Source organism: Lontra canadensis, unplaced genomic scaffold (genome assembly GCF_010015895.1).
Source record: "Lontra canadensis isolate GAN:19392208 unplaced genomic scaffold, GSC_riverotter_1.0 scaffold30, whole genome shotgun sequence".
In the NCBI taxonomy this organism is placed as follows: domain Eukaryota; kingdom Metazoa; phylum Chordata; class Mammalia; order Carnivora; family Mustelidae; genus Lontra; species Lontra canadensis.
This window is the reverse complement of record NW_022631024.1, coordinates 17082136-17102993: the sequence shown is the minus strand read 5'-3', so window position 1 is coordinate 17102993 and position 20858 is coordinate 17082136. Positions and strand designations below refer to the sequence as shown.

The 20858-nt window shown below is 45.4% G+C and overlaps 1 protein-coding gene across 4 annotated transcripts in view; it reads left to right on the top strand.

The window, feature by feature from the left end:
- The window catches only part of SETX (senataxin), an 81211-nt gene extending 60803 nt beyond the window's left edge, over nucleotides 1–20408 (top strand). For 2 of the 4 annotated variants that reach the window (XM_032866135.1, XM_032866134.1), the window contains 9 exons: nucleotides 672–743; nucleotides 3463–3612; nucleotides 4862–4969; nucleotides 7822–8009; nucleotides 9065–9157; nucleotides 11061–11225; nucleotides 15201–15299; nucleotides 16335–16422; nucleotides 19569–20408. In XM_032866135.1, the coding sequence (XP_032722026.1) occupies nucleotides 672–743; nucleotides 3463–3612; nucleotides 4862–4969; nucleotides 7822–8009; nucleotides 9065–9157; nucleotides 11061–11225; nucleotides 15201–15299; nucleotides 16335–16422; nucleotides 19569–20312 (1707 nt within the window). In that variant the 3' untranslated portion in view covers nucleotides 20313–20408. Of the gene's footprint in view, nucleotides 1–671; nucleotides 744–3462; nucleotides 3613–4861; nucleotides 4970–7821; nucleotides 8010–9064; nucleotides 9158–11060; nucleotides 11226–11859; nucleotides 12018–15200; nucleotides 15300–16334; nucleotides 16423–19568 lie in introns of those variants that run through there. The other 2 variants (XM_032866136.1, XM_032866137.1) reach the window with 2 other exon arrangements.
- Nucleotides 20409–20858: the final 450 nt, after the last annotated feature.

Here is a 20858-nt window from a genome sequence, read left to right as displayed (position 1 = left end):
ACGCACTGGGCAGAACAGCGTCTCACACAGTGTTAAGGCTTGTTCTCAGACTACGCTTAAGTGGCACTCAGGGTGCCAGACCCTAGAGAAACTGAATTAGATACATTCATTACGCTCAGTCCTGCAGGAAGTGCACGTCCCTCCTCCAGGGGCCACACAGGGAAGTCAAGGCAGAGTGTGGACAGAGAGGCGCAGGACCTGGGGTGTGTGTCTCCTTTAGGGTCTACGGGGGGAGTGCTTTCTGGGTCCTGGGCTAGGGCCATGTTGGGCTGCTCGGACCAAAAGAGCAGGGCTTGGAGAAGCTGCATGGGCACACCCCAGGCACACAAGCACTGGAGGCAGTGGGGACTGCCGGTCACGAGGGCAGTGCTCTTGGGGCTTCCGTTTGCAGGGATTCTGGTTGCTCTCGTGCGCGGGACCTGTGCTCGAGTGAGGGCTGTGTCCGTGGACGGTCTCTGCAGCCTGCCTGGCTGGACGGTGTGCACGTGGGCCCGTGTGAGCCAGCGTGGCCCGAGGCGCAGCCCGAGTGCAGGCCTCCCGGGGAAGACAGGAGGACCGGGGAAGAGCTGGCCTGTCCCGGGCAGACGAGTGTCGCCTGAAAGGCAAGACAGCCGCAAAGCGTTCGAAAATGCTCGTTTTAACTTGAATGATTGCATTCTCACTTTTTCCAGAGGCAAGAATTAGATGAAGAAATTGCAAAAGTTTCAAAAGAGAGGCAAGAACTAGCTTCTAAAATTAAAGAGGTAAGCGGTTCACCTGTAGCATTTTTCACGTTTTTCTTTCTCTTTATTATGAATTATTTCACACAACGATGGGCTCTTCTCAGTTACATTTACAAATCTATTTATCATGGGGCGCCTGGGCGGCTCAGTGGGTTAAGCCTCTGCCTTCGGCTCAGGTCATGGTCTCAGGGTCCTGGGTTCGAGCCCCGCATCGGGCTCTCTGCTCAGCAGGGACCCTGCTTCTCCCCCACCACCACCCACCCCCTGCCTGCCTCTCTGCCTACTTGTGATCTCTGTCTGTCAAATGAATAAATAAAATCTTTACCAAAAAAAATTTACTTATTATGAAAAATTTCTTTAAGTGTTAAAGTAGAGAAAATGATGCAATTACATGTACATTTGCTTTTTTTGCTTTAGCCTAATAATTCTTACCCTCACTAAGATTTCTAAGAAAGAGGCCATTATACAGAGTAATCTTTTCCTTTTCTAGGTCTGGGTAAGCATTAAACTCCGTTGTTAGGTGCTCCCCACGCCGTGCCGCTGCAAAGTCGGTTATGATAACTGTCATAGATGAATAATTAGTGAAAGTAGATTTGAAGATGTTTTCCCTGTTAAAAAGAAAATAAAATTAGTGCCCACCCAGGGACACCAAAAAAAGAAGGGGAAAAAAAGGAAAATCACGTGTCTGGATTCAAGTAGAGTGACACTGGCTGGGGATTTGGCAAAAGAGAGTACAAACAAGTGTTCTACAGTTCTTGACTGGAAGTATTAACTTATATTTGTTTTTGATCATAAGAATCCTATAGTGTGTGTAACTTCTGCTCCAGTATTCTTTGGATGTAAAAATATCATCAAGGGGCAGCTGGCTGGCTCAGTCAGTGGAGCATGTGACTCCATGTTACGAGTTTGTGAGTTTGAGCCCCACGTTGGGCATAGAACTTACTTAAAAATAAAATCTTTTTTTTTTTTAAAGATTTTATTTATTTGACAGATCACAAGTGGGCAGAGAGGTAGGCAGAGAGAGCAAGGGAAGCAGACTCCCCACAGAGCAGAGAGACACATGTGGGCTTCTATCCCAGGACCCTGAGATCATGACCAGAGCCAAAGGCAGAGGCTTAACCCACTGAGCCACCCAGGCATCCTTTAAAATAAAATCTTTTAAAAAAAAAAGCAAGATTTTGATTGATCATAGCAAGGATGAGCCAGGTATATATTGTCATAACCAGATTGCAGCCCTAATCAACCAGTGGGGGTCAGGGAGAGCAGGTTCTAGCAACTGGTGACGTGATTAGTATTTTTTTTTTTTTAAGGTTTTATTTCTTTCAGAGAAAGAGTGAGTGAGAGAGAACATGAGAGGGGAGAGGGTCAGAGGGAGAAACACACTCTCCACTGAGCAGGGAGCCCGATGTGGGACTCGATCCCGGGACTCCCGAGGTCATGACCTAAGCCTAAAGCAGTTGCCCAACCAGTTGAGCTACCCAGGAGCCTGATGTTATTAGTATTTTTTTTTTAAATTTTATTTATTTATTTGACAGACAGAGATCACAAGTAGGTAGAGAGGCAGGTGGAGAGAGAGGAGGAAGCAGGCTCCCTGCTGAGCAGAGAGCCTGATGCGGGGCTCGATCCCAGAACCCTGAGATCATGACCTGAGCCGAAGGCAGAGGCTTAACCCACTGAGCCACCCAGGTGCCCCATTATTAGTATTTTTAAGCTGAAATTTTTCTCTTGAATGTATTTCCCTTCCTGGTAGAACTAAATAAGTAACCGTTGAACTTAATTCATATTTCCATTAGCTGTTGGTTCATTTAAATAAAGTTATGTGGAAAGATTTTTATTAAATTGTAAACTGAGCCCAAAATTACTTCTCAAATTTAAGGCTGAAGTCTGTATTTATTGAAGTCTGTTTTTGCATATACGGTGGGTGTGCTGCTCGTCACCTTGTTCTGTGGCCCACGAATGCATCGTACTTGGCACTTTTCCTCAAAAGGTGGCTGAGAGGAGAGGTGTGTGACAGTGCGTTCACATGTGCCCCTGGGAGGGCCATGGTTGCCACCATCTCCCTGACGCTTCCACACGTGGTTGGCAGTCCACGTCTGTGGTTGACCAGATGTGCAGGGATGAGCCCCTGTTCATAAGCCAGAACGGGCTCACCGAGTCTGGTGAGAATACTGGGTTATCAGCTTGGATCCTAAGTGGGACGCGCACTGCCCCACACTGTGACTCGGTCCGTGCAGCGGCGGCCGACTGAGGAGGGCTTTCTTACGGCGCGAGCAGAGCTCCTCCTCTTCACAGGCGGCGGTGTTGGTACAAGCCTTTGTAAAAGAAGGAACAACATTGTGTACTTAAAAACTGACAGAAAAATGTGTATTCAAGCTGAGTTCTGACCCTAGTTTAACTCCGTAATTGCTTCACAACTATCTCTACGCGTTCTGTACCTGCCCACGTACATCTGCTGTAAGAATTATAATTTGCTTTGACCAAATCAAGCCTGAATAAATTTTTCCTAATGAGCTTTAACTCCTGTTCTGAGCTTAGACTGCACTGCAGTGCACAGTGTTGTCTCTGGTGGTTTCTTGAGCGTTTGTGCCGTTTTCTAGATTTGAGGTTCCTGGGACCTCTGTGCTCACTAAATATTTTTATTGTATAATAAATGGTGGCTGTTTTACAGTAGAAACGGGCCTACCATAAGCAAGAATTTATATACGGTGAAGTATTGATTCATCTTTATTTGTTATCTTAGGTTCAAGGGCGCCCACAAAAAACACAGAGCATCATCATCTTGGAGTCCCATGTCATCTGCTGCACACTGAGCACGAGTGGTGGCTTACTGCTTGAGTCTGCTTTTCGTGGGCAAGGGGGTGTCCCCTTCAGCTGTGTCATTGTGGATGAGGTCAGTTGGCGCTCAGCGGTATGAGTTGGATGCTGCTGTGAGGGCTGAGTCTTGGGGGTCTTTGCTGCTGCTGAGCTAGGGAGAGCAGGGTCCTTGTGCCGCTAGTGTTTACCTGCTGTCCTGTGTGTGTAGTCTCGTATGTTGAAATGTGTTGCTGACAGCCCCTCACAGTTAAAACAGCTTTTCCAGAATTGGGATTCTGGAATCCCTGACTGTTCAACAGAACGTTCCCAAGGAGTATCTCGCTTCTGCTTGGAATAGCCCTGGTTCCGTTTTGAAGCAGTTTTAATATAACTTTGGACAGCTCTGAGCCACAGTATTTTCAGCTAACATCCTTTATCCGTAGTTCATTCATTGAGCAAGCATTTGTTGGGTACCTACTGTTTGCCAGAATGTAGAGCCAGAAGACAAAAGACGCAGAAAATGAGATACAGAGGATCAATCCAAGATCCATTTTCACCAAACGAAAGAACAGAAACCATGGAAGTGATGAAATAATTGAAGAAAATGGCATTGAAGAGAAACTTGAGTCTTGCAGATGATGAGGCCTGCGGGAAACAAGGAAGAAAGGGGGTGGCAGGGAGAGGGGGACTCACAGCCATGCAGTTCCCTTGGGTATGTGCCCAGAAGGAACAAAGAACATAGAACTGGGGCATTACATGCCTTCCAGCTGGCAGCTGGTTCCCAAGCGGTCATGGTGCCCGAGTGGTGCCGGCTTCACAGCACCCCTGCGGTGGTGGTTCTTAATTGACTGTCGAGAGTGTTTGCTTCTTTGTTGTTTTATTTTCTAACCAAAAAAAAAAAAAAAAAACACCCTTTTTTTTTCTTATTTTATTTTTCTTATTAAGTTATTTTGATCACCTGGTGCTCATCACAGTAAGTACACTCAAAAATCCTTATTATTTTTTTTTTAAGATTTTATTTATTTATTCGACAGACAAAGATCACAAGTAGAGAGGCAGGCAGAGAGAGGAGGAAGCAGGCTCCCCACGGAGCAGAGAGCCTGATGCGGGGCTCGATCCCAGGACTCTGGGATCATGACCTGAGCCGAAAGCAGAGGCTTTTTAACCCACTGAGCCACCCAGGCGCGCCCCCCAACCCAAATCCTTATTTTTGATACTCAGTGCAGAAAGAGAAAGTGATACTTTTCTGAATGTTAGAACTTCTGTGAATTAGATAAAGTGCACACGGATAAAGAAACGGCAAAGATGATTAAGAACACCTTCTCACTCTGTACTTTCTTCTCAAGGCTGGGCAGTCTTGTGAGGTTGAGACTCTCACTCCACTCATCCATCGTTGTAACAAGCTCATCCTGGTGGGAGATCCGAAACAGCTCCCTCCCACGGTCATTTCTATGGTAAGTTAGTTTCATGTTCATATTTTTTTAAAGTGGAAGGGCCTTTGTTACTGTGTTTGGAGGGGTCTTTCTTGGATCATCATCTCTTACTTGGAAGGAAGAGAAGGGAATGGCTAAGAAAAGAGAACCACTCTGAATTTTAAGAGTAAGAGCCTATAAAAATGTCCCTTTGTTGCTGATTGTGCTTCTGTGCATGTGTGACGTGAGCGGGGTGTGTGCCCCCAGGACCAGAAGGCGAAGGCGAGAACGACCGTGTTCTGTGTGCGGCCTGCTCATTCTTGGGGAAAGGCAGTGCGCAGCTGTTTTAAGGGCTGTATCCAATCCATTTTAGTAACATACACACCAAAACAATAATAGAAGAAAAATTTTAGAAGAAGTTTCCTAACCTCCTGATTTATATTTAAATGTATGCAAATTTGAAAACATTATAAAGAGTACTTTAAATGTATTTTTAAGAGTACATTTCCAGTGCTAGAATTTTGTGTCCTGTCATACCAAAAAAAAAAAAAAAAAAAAGTGCTTCTCCTGTCCTCTGAAAGTATGGTGTCAGGAAGAGAAAAGGGGCCGTGAACCCCATTTGTGGAAGGAAACAGTCCACGCCTGGAATATGCCTGCCCCTCTCTGCTGCTCCCTCACCACAGAGAGCTCCTACTAATACACACCAGAATCAGGACGTTTGATAGAGGGTTTGTAATCTGAATAGGTGTAGACCATGGCTTTGAATGTAATAATAGTTGAATATTTCACTGATCTGTGGATTGTTGGTACAGAGTGGTGGTTGCATAAATGACCCCAGAGAACAGATCATTTCAGAGCATTTCTGTTCAGTTGTAGAATGAAAGCCAGTGGGTTGGTTGGTTTTTTGTTTTTTGGTCTTTTTTTGTCATTACTGTGTTTTGACTTTGGATTATTGAAAATGATAGTGCAGCTCTTTGACATCTGAGCACACATGCGCGACCACACTGGGCCTAGAAGCCCACCCGTCTCTGAGTAGAAACCTGTGTCAGTAGGAAGGAGTGGGGGGAAACGGTATTAACTTTCTAAATCATAGGTTATTTCTATACATGATTTTAAATAGGTCTGTGTAACTAAATAAAATGTTAGTAGTAGACATTCAGCAGTTTCATCTACATCCCCAGAAGCTGATCTACTCGTTAAGTTAGCCAAACCTATTTTGAGTCTCTCTGGGAAAAAAGAAAAAGTAACAGTTCACTTGTAGAAAAAAACTGAGTACATCCTACAAGGTGATGCGGATTTCTATGTTCTAACACGGAAGGATATTCCTGATCTGTTTACAGACTAGGAAAAAAGACAACCTGACACAGAATGCTTCTGCCCCCTTTAAAGCACACCCTATATACATACGGCCGCCACACACAGACCTTCCAGCCACCTGACATACCACATCTTAGCAACGTATGTACTGTCTGTTACCCCCTCGATGCAAGCTCCATAGGGCAGGAACTCTTGTCTGTTCTCTTCATTGTTTTAACACCAGTGCCTAAAACAGTGCCTGAATTAGGCTGGCACTCGATGACTATTGATGGAAAGAAATAAATAAACACACAACAAACGCCCAGCAAAATCTGTTAAAATATTCAACTAAGTTGTTCACAGTAATTCTTCTTAGAAACAGGTGAACAGAAAAGCATGTTGAGAAAATTAGCTTTGTAATTATAATTTTCTAAATTTTTCTCAATAAGCCCATATTATTTCTATAATAATAATAAAAAGCCCAAGCAGATTTTTCTCATTTTTGCTGTTTTTATCCATCACCAAAGCAGGGAAGTTGGGGCCCATCAACAGTCCGTTTTCACTACATGCTGAGTCCCTTTAAGAAGTTCAGTCCGTGAATTTGCAGAACACCATGTTATTTAGAAGAAATGCGGTCTGAGTTGGTTCTTGATTATTCTCCATGAACAGAATCACCGACGGCTCCCCTAATTTGTGAAGTAGGTTTTTGAACCTCGCGTGCACGGCTTCCACATCACGTGTGGTGATCCCATCTCCATTGTCTTAGTGCATTCTTCAGTGCACGTTTGTTTCTAGATTACATAAGACGCAGTACTTTTTGAGTATTTCTATGATTTGACATTGAAAAGTATATCCCAAGGCACAGCTATAATAACTTTAAAACTGTTCTCTTCATTTGTCTCTTAGGTCACTCATTTTTCAGGTCTTAACTCATTAATAGGTTTATGAAATCAGTTTAGTAATTATTGTCACTTGTCTTTCTCCTCCACTGAAATACAAATTCTGTGACATTTGGTCTAATTTACCTTAGCAGTCTCGGCACCCCAACTTTTAGGTGCTCAGTGTTATGTTGGAGAGACAGACGGACGGATACATGGGGGGACTGGTCTTTCTAAGACTTGTGTACAATGACAGCCAATATTTCTGTTTGTGAGAGAACACCTTAGATAGAATTGTTAAAGTCTGTGTTGCAGTTCTTTGTTTCTCTTATTATTGATTCTTTCAGGTGACCTCTGTTAGCATCAAAATAGCTTTAGTTGTGGCCATTACAAGATCACATCTTTTCCTTTTTTTTTTTTGTCTTAAAGTAAGTAGTCTCCACGACAAACATGGGGCTTGAACTCACAGCCCTGAGATAAAGGCTCACATGCTCACAAGCCAGCCGGGTGCCCGAGATCACATTTTTCTCATAAGCAGTATATGGGTTTTCTAAATAAACTGTTACAGTCGAGCTACATGGCTCTCGAAGGCCTGAAGTCAGAAACATCTTTCTCTGAATCTGCTTGTTGGTCATACATTTTAGCGCTCAGTCACTGTTTTTACAGTAGTGGGGAAAGTATGAACAGATGCTTGGAGATTGTTGTTCTCGCCCTTTCCAGAAAGCTCAGGAGTACGGCTATGACCAGTCAATGATGGCGCGCTTCTACAAGCTGCTGGAAGACAGCGTGGAGCACAGCGTGGTTGGCCGGCTGCCAGTCCTGCAGCTCACCGTTCAGTACCGGATGCACCCAGACATCTGTCTCTTCCCCTCCAGCTACGTTTACAACAAAAGCTTGAAGACGAGTAGGTGAGTTCCACTCCTGCCTTATAGCTTGTTTTATTTGTGGGCTTAGCTGCTTAGGAAGGATAGCTGTTTTACTGTGTTCTTAAGTTTGTCCTAAAAAGCATAAATCAGAGGTTTAGTACTTTTTTCTAGTTACAAAAGCCATGTTGATTTTAGCAAATGCAGATAAAAAAGAAGAGGGGAAGATTACCTTTATTTGTGCTGCCCAGAAATAATCACTGGTAACATTTTGGTATATCTATTTCTAGTATTTGTACTATGCATATCTTTTTTTACTTTTTTAGTTTTTAAATTTTTGAAAAAAAAGAATCACACCATACTCAGCATACTACGGATCTTTGACTTATGACGGAGTTATGTCCCAATAAACGTATCACAAATCAAAAGTGCATCTAATACACGTAACCTACCAAACATGGCGTATCCTGGCCTACTTAAGTGTACTCAGAACACTTACATTGGCCTACAGTTAGGTAAAAATCCTCCAGCACAAAGCCTGCTTTATAATTGTTGGTTATATAACATATATAACTTATCATATAACTTACCAAATACTGTACTGACAGTGACAGAATGGTTGTTAGTGTAGAAGTTGGTTACCCTCGTGACCATGGGGCTGACCAGGAGTGGTGCCTCGCTGCTGCTGCCCAGTGTCTCGTGAGAGGATTGTACTGCATGTTGCTAGCCCCGGACAAGACCCAAATTCAGAATTCCAAGTACAGTTTCCACCAAAATGTATTGCTTTTGCACCATAGTTAGGTCACATAATGGCAGGTTGAACCATGCTAAGTTGTGGACTGTCTATATTCTCTGGCTAGCTTTTTTCACTTATTGTATTAGGAGTGACTTTTTAATTACAGTTATCTTTAATTGCATAGATCACTCTTCCTGGCCTAGAACAGAAATACAATCTGCTTTTTATCTTTTACTAAAACACATTTTGATAAAATAAGGTAGGTATTTCTTACCCCCAGCTCCCTCCCTAACAAAAAAATATTAATAAAAATAAAATATTTTCTTATAACTTGTATTCTGAATGGTGGCTGCTTTTTTTGTAGACAGACTGAAACCAGTCGGTGTTCATCAGACTGGCCATTTCAACCTTACCTGGTGTTCGATGTTGGAGACGGTTCAGAAAGACGGGATAATGAGTATGTTCTCCTCTCCTCAATCCCCAGGGATGGTCCCAGAGTTGTTATTTTTGTTCATATTTACATGGAAAACATTTTCCATACATCTCTTTGCCTTGTGTCAGGGCACAGGCATTCTGTAGCTAGGCTACTAGCTTTTCCTTTATTACCCTAAATTACTAATATCATTCTCTATACATTTCGGCCTTTTAGTTCTTCTTAATCATGTAATGGGGATCATAATCCCTAGCATGGTAAGCACTTGAGTAAACACATGCTAAGATCACAGCTGTCGTAAAACAGATATGGCTGTTGTGCATGGCTCTTGTGATCTAAGAGGAGACACAGACACAAATGGGAATCCCCAGGGTTATTACTTATTCCAGCTGGTTATGTGGTGCGAGGATCAGTGTAGATCCATTTGAATTAAGGTGGGAGACAGAGGGTAGACAGTACCTGATGTATGGGATTGTGAATAAGGGAACATATTCATGTGGTTTGTGAGGGACGAGAAGAAGTGGTTAGCACAGGTCCTAGCATGGAGTACAGGGAAAAATACAGGTGTCACTGAGCGCTCTGTAGAGCAGGTGGCATCCTCAGGAAGGGTTACATATTAGTTGAGCTACCGAGGTGGGGGGAGAAGACATTGAGTGAAGAAGTTAGGGATACAGAGAAGCAGTTGATCATAAGTGTTGTGGGGGTGGGGGTCACAGAGGAGGGTTGACCTGAGAGGTGACCAAGGAAAGTAAATTAGACTTCAGGGATGGAAGAGGTAGCTGGCTAATGGTGGGGGGTGGGGGGGTTGGTTTTTTTGTTTTTTTAATATTTTATTTATTTATTGGGGCGCCTGGGTGGCTCGGTGGGTTAAAGCCTCTGCCTTCGGCTCAGGTCATGAACCCAGGGTCCTGGGATCAAATCCCACATCGGGCTCTCTGCCCCGCGGGGAGCCTGCTTCCTCCCCTCTCTCTCTCTGCCTGCCTCTCTGCCTACTTGTGATTTCTCTATCTCTGTCAAATAAATAAAATCTTTAAAAAAAAAAAAAAAGATTTTTATTTATTTATTTATCTGACAGGATAGTGAGAGAGGGAGTGGGAGAGGGAGAAGCAGGCTTCCCGCAGAGCAGGGAGCCCAACACAGGGCTTGATCCCAGGGTCCTGGGATTGTGACCTGAGCTGAAGGCTGATGCTTAATGACTGAGCCACCCAGGCACCCCTAACAGGATTTTCTATAGACTTAAGTCGGAAGTTAAGATTATGGGTATTAAAGGCCGTTGAAGTGAGACCAGTAAGGTGGCCTCAGGTGCAGTGCATGTAGCTCCTAGAGCGGTAGTGAAGGGGCCCGTGTAGTTCAGGAGGTGGGTAGGGAGAGCAGGAGGTGGGTAGGGAGAGCAGGACGAGGCCAGTAAGGAGGCAAGCCCACTGCAGGATTCCATGTTGTTCTCTAGGGGCCGTGTCTCATTCAGTCTGTGTGGACGGCATCACCTTGGCTGTGTGGTGCATGGTTTACACAGCCAGCAGTGGGAATTAAGGAAGATAATATGACTAAAGCACTTTTTTCAGTGTGTAGAAGATAGTAAATTTCTTAATTTTAGCTGTTGATCATTCATATCTTCGTTATCATAAATGCTTTTGTTCTTACTGTTGCTGTCCCTGTTACAACAAATGAAGAGAGCGGTGAGTAACCTTCAGTTGATTTCAGAATCTTTTCTTTATTACATCTTCTGTTTCACTGGGTGGTTATAGGTCTGCAAGTCTGCAGTATTAATGCTCATTATAACAGCTTCTTTGAGCCGCTGATGACTGAATAAAGGTGAAACTTAACCTGCCTGCCCTTCACTGTAACGGAAAAGAAAGTAGGACTGAAGCTAGCAGTTGGACTGCTATTAGTTTTGATGTGTTTTGTTTTGTTTTTTCATCTTATTTAGCTCATATGTAAATGTTCAAGAAATAAAACTGGTAATGGAAATAATTAAACTTATTAAAGACAAAAGAAGGGATGTTACTTTCCGGAACATTGGCATAATAACCCATTACAAGGCTCAGAAGACGATGATTCAGAAGGATTTGGACAAAGAATTTGATAGAAAAGGGTGAGGCATCTATATTTTTACAGATATTTCCAGTTTTTCTGTTGAATTAAAAAGAAGAAGGAGGGGATAAAAGGAAACCTAACTCTAGGAAATGGTCTTAGGCCGTGGTGATAGAGCAGGAGAGACTCAAGGCTTTGGTCATGCTGGGTAGGGAACACTCACACTCGGGACCCTGCAGACCAGCCGTCACCAGAGCGCCTCCTGCTGGCCGCAGTGGACCCGGCTGAGAAACCCTCAGGCCTTTTCCTTTAGTTCCGTGACTTGTTAATCTGAATTCTCATTCTAGTAAGATTCACAAAGTAATACTTTCACTTAGAATAAAGTATTTAATCCTTTTCATGCCTTTATGTGCAGGGTGAAGCTCATGTTTTTGTCTCCTCCTTACCTCAACAATAAAATTAAAGATTAATTATTGGAAATCCATTAATTCAAAAATTTCTTAACCTAGGAACACACAAGCTACCAAAATTGGCTCTAGAAAAAATAGAAAATTTGAACAGACCTGTACAAAGTAAAGAGATGGAGTTAGTAATCAAACACTTTCCAACAAAGGAAAACCCAGGACCAGGTGAATTCTACCAAACATTAAGATCAGAATTAACACCAATCCTTCTCAGACTTTTCCAAAACATAGAAGAGGAGGGAAGACTTTCTCACTCCTTTTATGAGGCCAATATTACCATACCAGAGCCATGGAAAGACATCACAAGAAGAGAGAAACTACAGGCCAGTATCCCTTATGAATATGGATGTTAAAAATCCTCAACAAAATATTGGGAACTGAATTCAGCAGCATATTAAAAGGATTATACACCAAGACCATAGTGGGATTATCTCAGGAATGCAAGGTTGGTTCAATATACAAAAAAAATCAATTGTGTGACACACCGTTATTAATAGAATAATGGGAGAAAACCCGCATGATCATCTGAGTAGATATAGGAAGAGCATTTGACTAAATCCAACACCTTCCATGATGAAAACATTCAACAGACTAGAAATAGAAAAGAACTTCCTCAACCTAGTAAAAGGCATCTATGAGAAATCCCCAGCTAACATACTTGATGGTGAGGCTGAGTCCTGTCCCCCCAGGATCAGGAACGACACCCGCTCTCACCACTGCTGGGCAGCACTGTATTAGAGGTTCTAAGCAGGATAATCCAGCAAGAAAAGAGATTAAAGGCATCCATATTATAAAAGAAGTCAAACTACCCTTTCTCATAGTTGGCAGGACATTTTATATCAAAAAACCACATAAACTATTCCTTTTTAATGAGTTCAACCAACTTGTAGGATGAAGATCAGTATACAGAAATTAGTTGTATTTGTATTACAGTAGCAACGAGCGGTCTGAAAAGGAAATTTAAAAAAACAATCGTTTGTAATGGCATCAAAAAGAACAAAATAAGAATGAATGTAGTAAAGGTGTATAAAACTTACACATCAAAAAATACAAAACGTTGTTGAAGGAAGTTAAAGAACACCGAGGTAAATGGAAAGACAGTCTGTGTCTGTGGTTCGGAAGACTTCCTGGTGTTAAGGGGGCAGCACTTCCCAGAGTGATTGATCCTACAGAGTCAGTGTTGTCTCTGGCAGAACCCAGCTGCCTGTTTTACAGAAATGGACAAGCTTAACCTAAAATTCATGTGGAAATGCAAGACACCCCAAATATCTTGAAAAAGAACTAGATGTTGGAGGGTTCACACTTTGCTCTTTCTGAGCTTACTGGCAGAGCTGGTTATCAGGACTGGTACTGTCCTAAGGATAGGCCTATAAACCAGTAGACTAGAATTGCCAGTTCAGAAAGAAACCCATTCATTAATGGCCAGTTGCTTTCCAACAAGGGTGCCAAGACCATTCAGTCGGAAAAGAATAGTCTTTTTTTAAATGGTGCTGGGCCAACTAGATCTCCATATGCAAGAGAATGAATTTTTTTTTTAATAGTGTGCAAGTGGGGTGAAGGAGGGGCAGAGGGAGAGAGAGGAGGAGGATCTTAAGGAGGCTCCATGCCCAGCACAGAACCAGACACGGCCTCCATCTCACCATCCTGAGATCATGACCTGATCATGCCGAGATCAAGAGTGGGAAGCTTAACCGGCTGAGCCACCCAGATGCTGTGAGAATGAATTTTGACTCTTGTCCCACAGCATACAGTGTATGAACTCAAAGTGGGTTAGAGCACTGAATCTAAGCATAAAATTATAAAGTTCAAAGCTATAAACCTGTCTGACCTCAGATGAGACAGCAGTTTCTCAGCATGACACCCAAGTACAAGTTACCAAAGGAAAAATAGATAAACTAGGCTTCATAAAAATTTAGAACCTTGTGTGTGTCAAAGTACACTATCAAAAAAGGGAGAAGACAGCCCCCAGAATGGGAAAATAGACGGATAGTTCCTGATTAACCATGGTTTGACTTAGCATTTTCCAACTTTATGATGGTGGCAAAGCAGTACACATTCAGTAGAAGCTCTACTTCAAATTTCGAATCTGGACCTTTTCCCCAGCTGATGATAGGCAGCATGAGCCTCTCTTGTGCTGTAGCGCAGTAGCGGCCACAGCTCCCAGTCAGCACCGCAGTTAAGAGGGTGCGTCTGATGACACTGACAGCCATTCTGTCCTGGTTCCAGAGCAGTTACATGACTTACAAACAGGCTTTGCCGAACCCTAGGCTGATGTAAGCATTCAGAGCCTGTCTGAGGTCTGCCAGGCCAAGCCAGTGTTCGGTTGGTTAAGTGTAATAAATTACATTTTCAGCTTAGGATGTTTTTAACTCATGGTGGGTTTATTGGGATGTAACGCCATCCTAGGTCAAGGAAAATCTGTACTTGCAAATCATGCATCTGAATTATATAAAGAACTCACACAACTCAAAAAGTTAAATAGTCTACTATTTTTAATGGGCAAAGGATCCGAATAGCATTTCTCAAAAGTAGGTTGTAAACCAATGGTCAACAAGTACGTGGAAAGATGCTCCACATCGTTTGTCATTAGGGAGATGCAAATCAGAAGCTCAGTGAGATCCCATTTCACCCATCTGAACGACTAATAAGCCAGACAGTGAGTGACAAGTTTGGGCAGGGATGTTGAGAAATTGGAATCTTTTGTGCATTGCTGGTGAGAATTTAAAATGGCAGATCACTGTGGAAAACACTTTGGCAGTTCCTCAAAGAGTAAAGCATAGGGGCACCTGGGTGGCTCTGTCAAGTGTCCTCTTGATTTCAGCTTGGGCCGGGCCTAGTCTCAGGGTGTGGGGTCAAGCCTCATGTCCGGCTCTATGCTGGGCGTGGAGCCTGTTTGGGATTCTTTCCTCTCCCTCTCCCACTCCCCCATCGTTCACATGCATGCTTTCTCTCTTTCTCAAAAAAAAGAAGTGAAGCCTAGAATACCTGTATCTTTGAGGTATGTCCCTGAAAGAACTAAAAAAACGTTTGCACAGAAGCTCAGACGTGAGTGTTGCAGCAACGTTGTTCATAACGCTAACAAAGGGAAAACAGCCCAGATGTCCGTCCGTTGTAAGTGCGTAAATAAACCATGGGGCATCTGTGAGTCAAGTACGCAGCCCTAAGAGGATGCGGGGCCATTACACGCCGCAGCAGGGAGGAACCCTGAACATGGTCGATGTGGAAGAAGCCAAGCAGGAAAGGCCACATATGTGTGGTTCCATTCACACGACATTCCAGACAAGAAGTCTGTCTTTTGTGGATGCCAGGCCTGGAAAGAGGGGAAAATCGAGACTAACTGCTAGTAGGTCCAGGCGAAAGAAGTGCAAAAGTACCCGGTGGTGATGTTTGCATAGCCCAGCGGATGTGCGAAAAACCACCAAATGCTCTACTTGAGAGTGGTGACGTATAGGTGACATGAATTACATATTGCTAAAAGGGTGAAAAAAGCTGAAAAATGCCACTGTATAAATATGCGTGTTTAATAATTATTTTAGCGGTTTCCGATAAGCATGTTTGTGTTCTGTGACTAGGCCAGCAGAAGTAGATACCGTGGATGGGTTCCAGGGCCGGCAGAAGGATTGTGTCATTGTCACGTGCGTCAGAGCGAATACCGTGCAGGGCTCAATTGGGTGAGTGTCACGGGCTCTTTGCTCGTCTGTAATCTCGAGTCCCGTCTGTTTCCGCTTGCTGCTGGGGAATACCATTCGCTGCAGTATTTTCCTTTGTTAAAAACTTGTGTCACATCATGAAACTTTGTTGTTTCACTTGTAGAGTTGATCCACTGTCACGCCTGCTTCTCGTGGACCTTGTCTGTCGCCTGCCTCCAAGGGCGGCCTGTTCTTTGGCTTCCTAAGAGTGACCACCTCTTGGCTCAGGGTGGTCGGCCTGTCTTCTCCACGATCTGTCACGGAGTGGCGCTTCATCTTCCCTGTGTCTTTGTGCTTTGCTAAGTTTGTGAACCTTAACTCCCGTCAGTTTATTCACTGAAGATGCCAAGGACACTATAGCAAGTGACAGGAAGCTCCCAAGTTTCAGAGCCCTGACACTGGTGTGGCTGCTTTCTCCTGCTCTTGAGGAATGGGTGAAATTTGCAGATTAGAAATGTGTTTCCTTGCTCTTAAAGGAAATAGTGACGTGAGTTCCCTCCGCCCCTGTTTGGAGAGAGTCTACATAGGTGGGGCCCTGGTATCTCTGGGGCGTCCTGTGAAGCAGAACGGTCGCCGCCTTCACACAGCCGTTCTGTTATCTCCGAGCCCTCCTCAGATCTGGTGGTACCTTTTCCTGATAGGTGCGTGCTTCTGCTTGCCTCCACAGCATTTTACTGATCCTCACACAGAGTCCAAATAACTGACTAGTAGCGTATTTTTAGGATGTCTCTAAAGCTTAAGAATGCCACCTTAAAATTCCCAGTATCTCCTCCAAGGCGGAACACGAGCTTGGCAGACGGATGCATTACTTTGAAGGAAAGCTCCAGGCCTTTTGTTTCCAGGTTTTAACGGGAATGGCTGCTTTGCGGGGGACCCTGTGTTGGGAAGAGGGAGAAAGCGATGCACTGTTAAAGGAGGAGAAGGAGCCCCAGGACAACCGTCTGAAGCAGCGTCTGTGTCCCCGCACTCACGCTAAGTCACTCTGCATCAGGAAGTAACTTTGCTTTTGTCGCTTAGGTTTCTGGCGAGTTTGCAGAGACTGAACGTCACCATCACACGAGCCAAGTACAGCCTCTTCATCCTCGGACACTTAAGGACCCTCATGGTAGGTGCATTCTGGGAGCAGAGTGCTCCGGAGTTTGCCCAGCGTGACTGATACTGGGTTGAGCTTTTGTCTCTATTTTCCATGAGTGCGGAATTGATGCGGGTTGCAGAACAGTGAGCTGCTTCCCCCGGCTGCCCTGTCCTTCAGCAGCTTCTGCCTGGGAGCTTTCGCGGATGTAAACCACTAACCCTGTCCCAGTCTGAGGCCCACACTCTCCACAATTTAAAAAAAAATACGTCTCCGTCCTAGGACTGTTGAGCTCTGTAAAGCCACCCATATGTGGAAAGTGCTAGCACAGTTGCTGGCACTCAGCGGACACTCAGCTACTGTGGCTGTTACTGGTCCAGCTTAATGCCAGCTCGAGGGAGCTTGGATCTTGTCTGTCTTGGCCCTGGGAGCTTGCTGCCTGCTTGGGTGAGGGGAGGCGGGGAAGGTTCTCGTCTGACCAAGAGTGCGGCCTCCGTTGGTGATAGCACAGCTCACCGGCCAGGTGTTTGCTGCTTGCCTCGTTAGCGGTCGTTAACTTTGAGTTCTTCTCATTTTTGTGTTTCACAAAGTCCGTGGTTATGTTAGGAGAGGAGCGGAGCTAATGCATTAGATTTTTTCCGCTAGTTTTCCCTGTGTTTTCTGGTATATACCACCAGAGGGCATTCAAACACAGTCTTTCTCATTCAGTTTTTCCCTACATCTGTGGTCTTCAATTTCTGTAGTTTGTGTGCCCCCTTGAAGGACTCTTTAAAAGCTGCATACCACCTATTTTTAAGTTGATATAAAAAATTTGTTATGGTAAGTTTAAGTATTGTTTAAGATTTTGTTTTGAGTATATTACAAATATTGACATTGTAAAGTAAAACTTAAAAATAAATCTTTACATCACTCTTAAATGAATCCATTGGAAAAAATTGGACTCTTGGTCCGACTTTTTATAGAATTGTTTTCCCTTGTACCATGAGGATCTAAGTGTTAAAAAATGGTTTCTCATCAGTTGATGAACCTATAAGAATTACTTTTTTTACACAGTTGAATTTTGGTAATGTTTTAACCTGAAAAAGGTGGTTAGAGCTGTGTGTCTCCTAGCGACACCCTGGTTGAAGGAGCCTTCCTGGGCACCCCTATTTTCACTGCCCCCTCAGGCACCCAGGAGTCTGCTTGTGCCCTGGCAGCCACATCGCGCCCCGTGGAGAGACTGGGGATGGGCAAGTCGTGACTGTGCAGGACGGAGTCGGGGCGGGGGAGGCCTCAGGAGCAGGCAGGGAGCTGGGGCGTCTGCACCCTTGGAAGCCAGTGGCGCAGAAAGGCACAGGAAGAACAATAGGAAAACTCCCAGTGTATCCCTTGGGCTGGTTTTTTGTTTGTTTGTTTGTTTTTAATTCTTACCCCAGTTTCCCTTATAGAAACGGAATCAGTGGTGAAGGCACTTGATTTCCTCTGAGAAACCAAGAGTAACAGCCCATTCCCAGAACTGTTTTTGTGATCCTAGGATCGGATTAAACACCAAGTTGAGGTGCTGTAGACTTGGCAGAAATAGCAGCAAGGCCATCTGCTTCAGGTCACAGCTGCGTTTCAGCCTCAGGGGGAGACGCTCTGGTGCGCTCCAGAGTGAGGAAGAGGTCCGAGCCCCAGGCCCGGGAGTGCTCCCGTGGACTATCTGGTGCTCCCCAGGCCTCTGTGTGTGCATTGTATGCGAGCCTTTTGCCCTCACAGAATCCCAGTCCATCCGATCCAAGAAGCCATTATGAGAGGAATCACTATTTTATGTACTACTATTAAACTGTGATATTTTATTTTCACGTAGAATTTTTATATTAAAAGAACTCTTCTAGGCTTGTTTTGACAAGACAAGACTTTTATCCTATCGCCCTTGTTCATACGTAAAAGAGAAGGTACAAGCACGATGATAGGCCGCAGGGTGCCTGAAAGGACTTCACTTTCTGAGTCTAGCGCTCCAGAATCGCTCCCCAGGTCGCAGTCACACATGTCCTCGATCCCGCCACAGACTGCTCCCCGCGCAGTCAGAAGCGTTGGGAACTCCGCATTTCCCAAGGGTGCCCCCCGTGGTCTCCGGGCTCCACTTCCAACTCCTGGTCTCCATTCTCCCAGGCAGTCGTGCTGCTACTTTCTTGTCTCATCAGAAGGTGCTGTGTGTAGGTTTTTAGGTGTGCTGGGACTCATTCTTTAAATGGTTTATTGACTGAAAGTCAAGGAGTTGCTGTTGCCGAGCCATGAATTCCTTCAGGGTTAGCTACTTAGAAAGTGCTGCCTGGCCAGGCGGTGCCGCAGATCAAGAAATGGTAAAACGTGAAAACGATGTGCATTTTAGAGTTAGTTAAAACATTATGCCCATTTTACAGATGAGGAAACAGGCTCAGAGAGGTTAACTTGACCAAGGTCATGCCGCAAGTAAGTACTGCTACCCTCACCCAGTTTTTTGAATAGGGCAGGAGGCCCCGCGAGGGCCGCTGTTGTCTTCTTTCTAAAGAGGCCCACGTTCTGATGGTTGTAAAGCAGGTTATTGCTGAGGAGAGTCTAGCAGGAAGAGAGGAGCGAGGAGTGCAGCTGGGGTTTCCTTCTCCTTGGGCATGCTTTCGCGACTTAAGTTCCTCCAGAAAAGAGACCAGACCGTGGGAAAAGTCTGTGGAATAGTTGTCTCCGTGGACGAAGACGGTTTAGCCCTTTGGAGTCTGAGAGGCCTTTGGGAATTCAGTGAAGGCTGTGGGACTCTTTCTAGAATAGTCACACACACACCCAAAAGTTAGGGCTCTCTGAAACCAAGCCTTCCTGCTCCACAGTGTTAGCCTTTCGAGAGAGAGGCAGGACTCTAGGTCAAGTGTCCGGGGGAACTTCCTGGGGTGACAGAGCTGTCCTGTGTCTGCTCCATCCAGCGCACGAACCGCTAGGCACATGTGGCCCCCGAGAGCCACATGGTGAAACGGCAGACATTCTTTGTCCCAGGCGGTGACCGGTGCTCTTTTCTGGTAACATGGCTTCGGGATTCTATATTTGAACTTACTTTTTCTTTAATGGATTCTTGAGAATCTGTTCGCGAAGTGTATTTGTTGCTACTCAGAAACGAGAGCAGAAACTCACGCTTCCCAAGCCTCTGAGTATTCTGGGCCTGTGATTGTTTCTCCCTCCTCTGTTTCCAGGAGAACCAGCACTGGAACCACCTGATCCAGGACGCCCAGAAGCGGGGCGCCATCATCAAGACGTGTGACAGGAACTACAGGCACGACGCGGCCAAGATCCTGAAGCTGAAGCCGGTGCTGCAGAGAAGCGCGACGCACCCCCCCGCCGTCGTCCCGGAGGCGTCCAGACCCCCGGGCGGCTTGCCCAGCAGCAGGCTGGACAGCGAGCTCGCCAAGACGTCCTTCACGTCCCTCTACCACACGCCCTCGGACGCCAAGGAGTCTGCTGGTACCATCACGGCAAAGGACCCTGAAAGGCCCCTTATTCAGGACCGGCTTCGGGACCCACGACTGCTTAGGAGGCTGGGCCTGGACCCTGAAGCCAGAGGGCCGTGCCTCAGGGATCCGCAGCCCTCGAGCCCCCAGCATCCCGGGGCGACACCGCCCTCGGGGGAGCCGGGCTTCCCCGGGAGTCCCCAGGATCTGGGAGGCGCGCAGCCGTCCACTGCCAGGGGGGCCTTTCTGAACAACCACAAACCTCAGGCACACTGTGGACCTCCAGCTGCTGGGACCGAGGTCTCCACAAGTAAAAGAAGATGTGACTGGGAAGAAGGGCTCAGCTCCAGGAGAGAGACGCGGGCTTTCAGTGACGGGGACCAGGAGAAGTGGAGCCCGGAGAGCCACCACTCGAAGAGGAACCCTGGCTGGGACAAGAGGGGACTGGAGAAGGAGGACGGCAGCTCAAAGAGAAGAAGGCTTTTATAGTAAAGCCACGTGGCACAGACTGTCAGCCACCGCGTCGTTGCAGACTTAAGATGACCAGCTCACGGGACTGTCCAGATGAGATGGGTTTTTTTTTTTCTTTCCTTAAAGGAGTTTGTGTGCCATTGGGAAACATGGAAAGTGCACCCTGACCCCCTGGCCTCGTGGTCCTCTGCCGTAGCTATCAGTTGCAGACGCTTTCGAGGGCCTTTGTGTGTCTGCAGTATTGTCCTTGAAGTCGGAGACTTCGAATGTTGATCCCTTGTTCTAAGATAAGGGGTCAGACGGGGCGGGTGTTGTAGAAGTTGAAATGTATATTTGTATAGCAAATAACAAATCGTTTTAAAATTTCATCTAGTAGACCGCTTTTCTTTCTCCTGCTTAAAATGTTGGTCACTTTCAAGAGAACAAACTTTATATTCACACACAAAAAAAAAAAAGGCAGGAGGAGGAGGACAGGCCCTTTTCAGACCTGCGCACAGCGCAGGTTCTGGAGGAGGCCGAGTTCAAGCGGTGGGTCAGACGGCTCCAGTTCTAGTTCAGAAAACA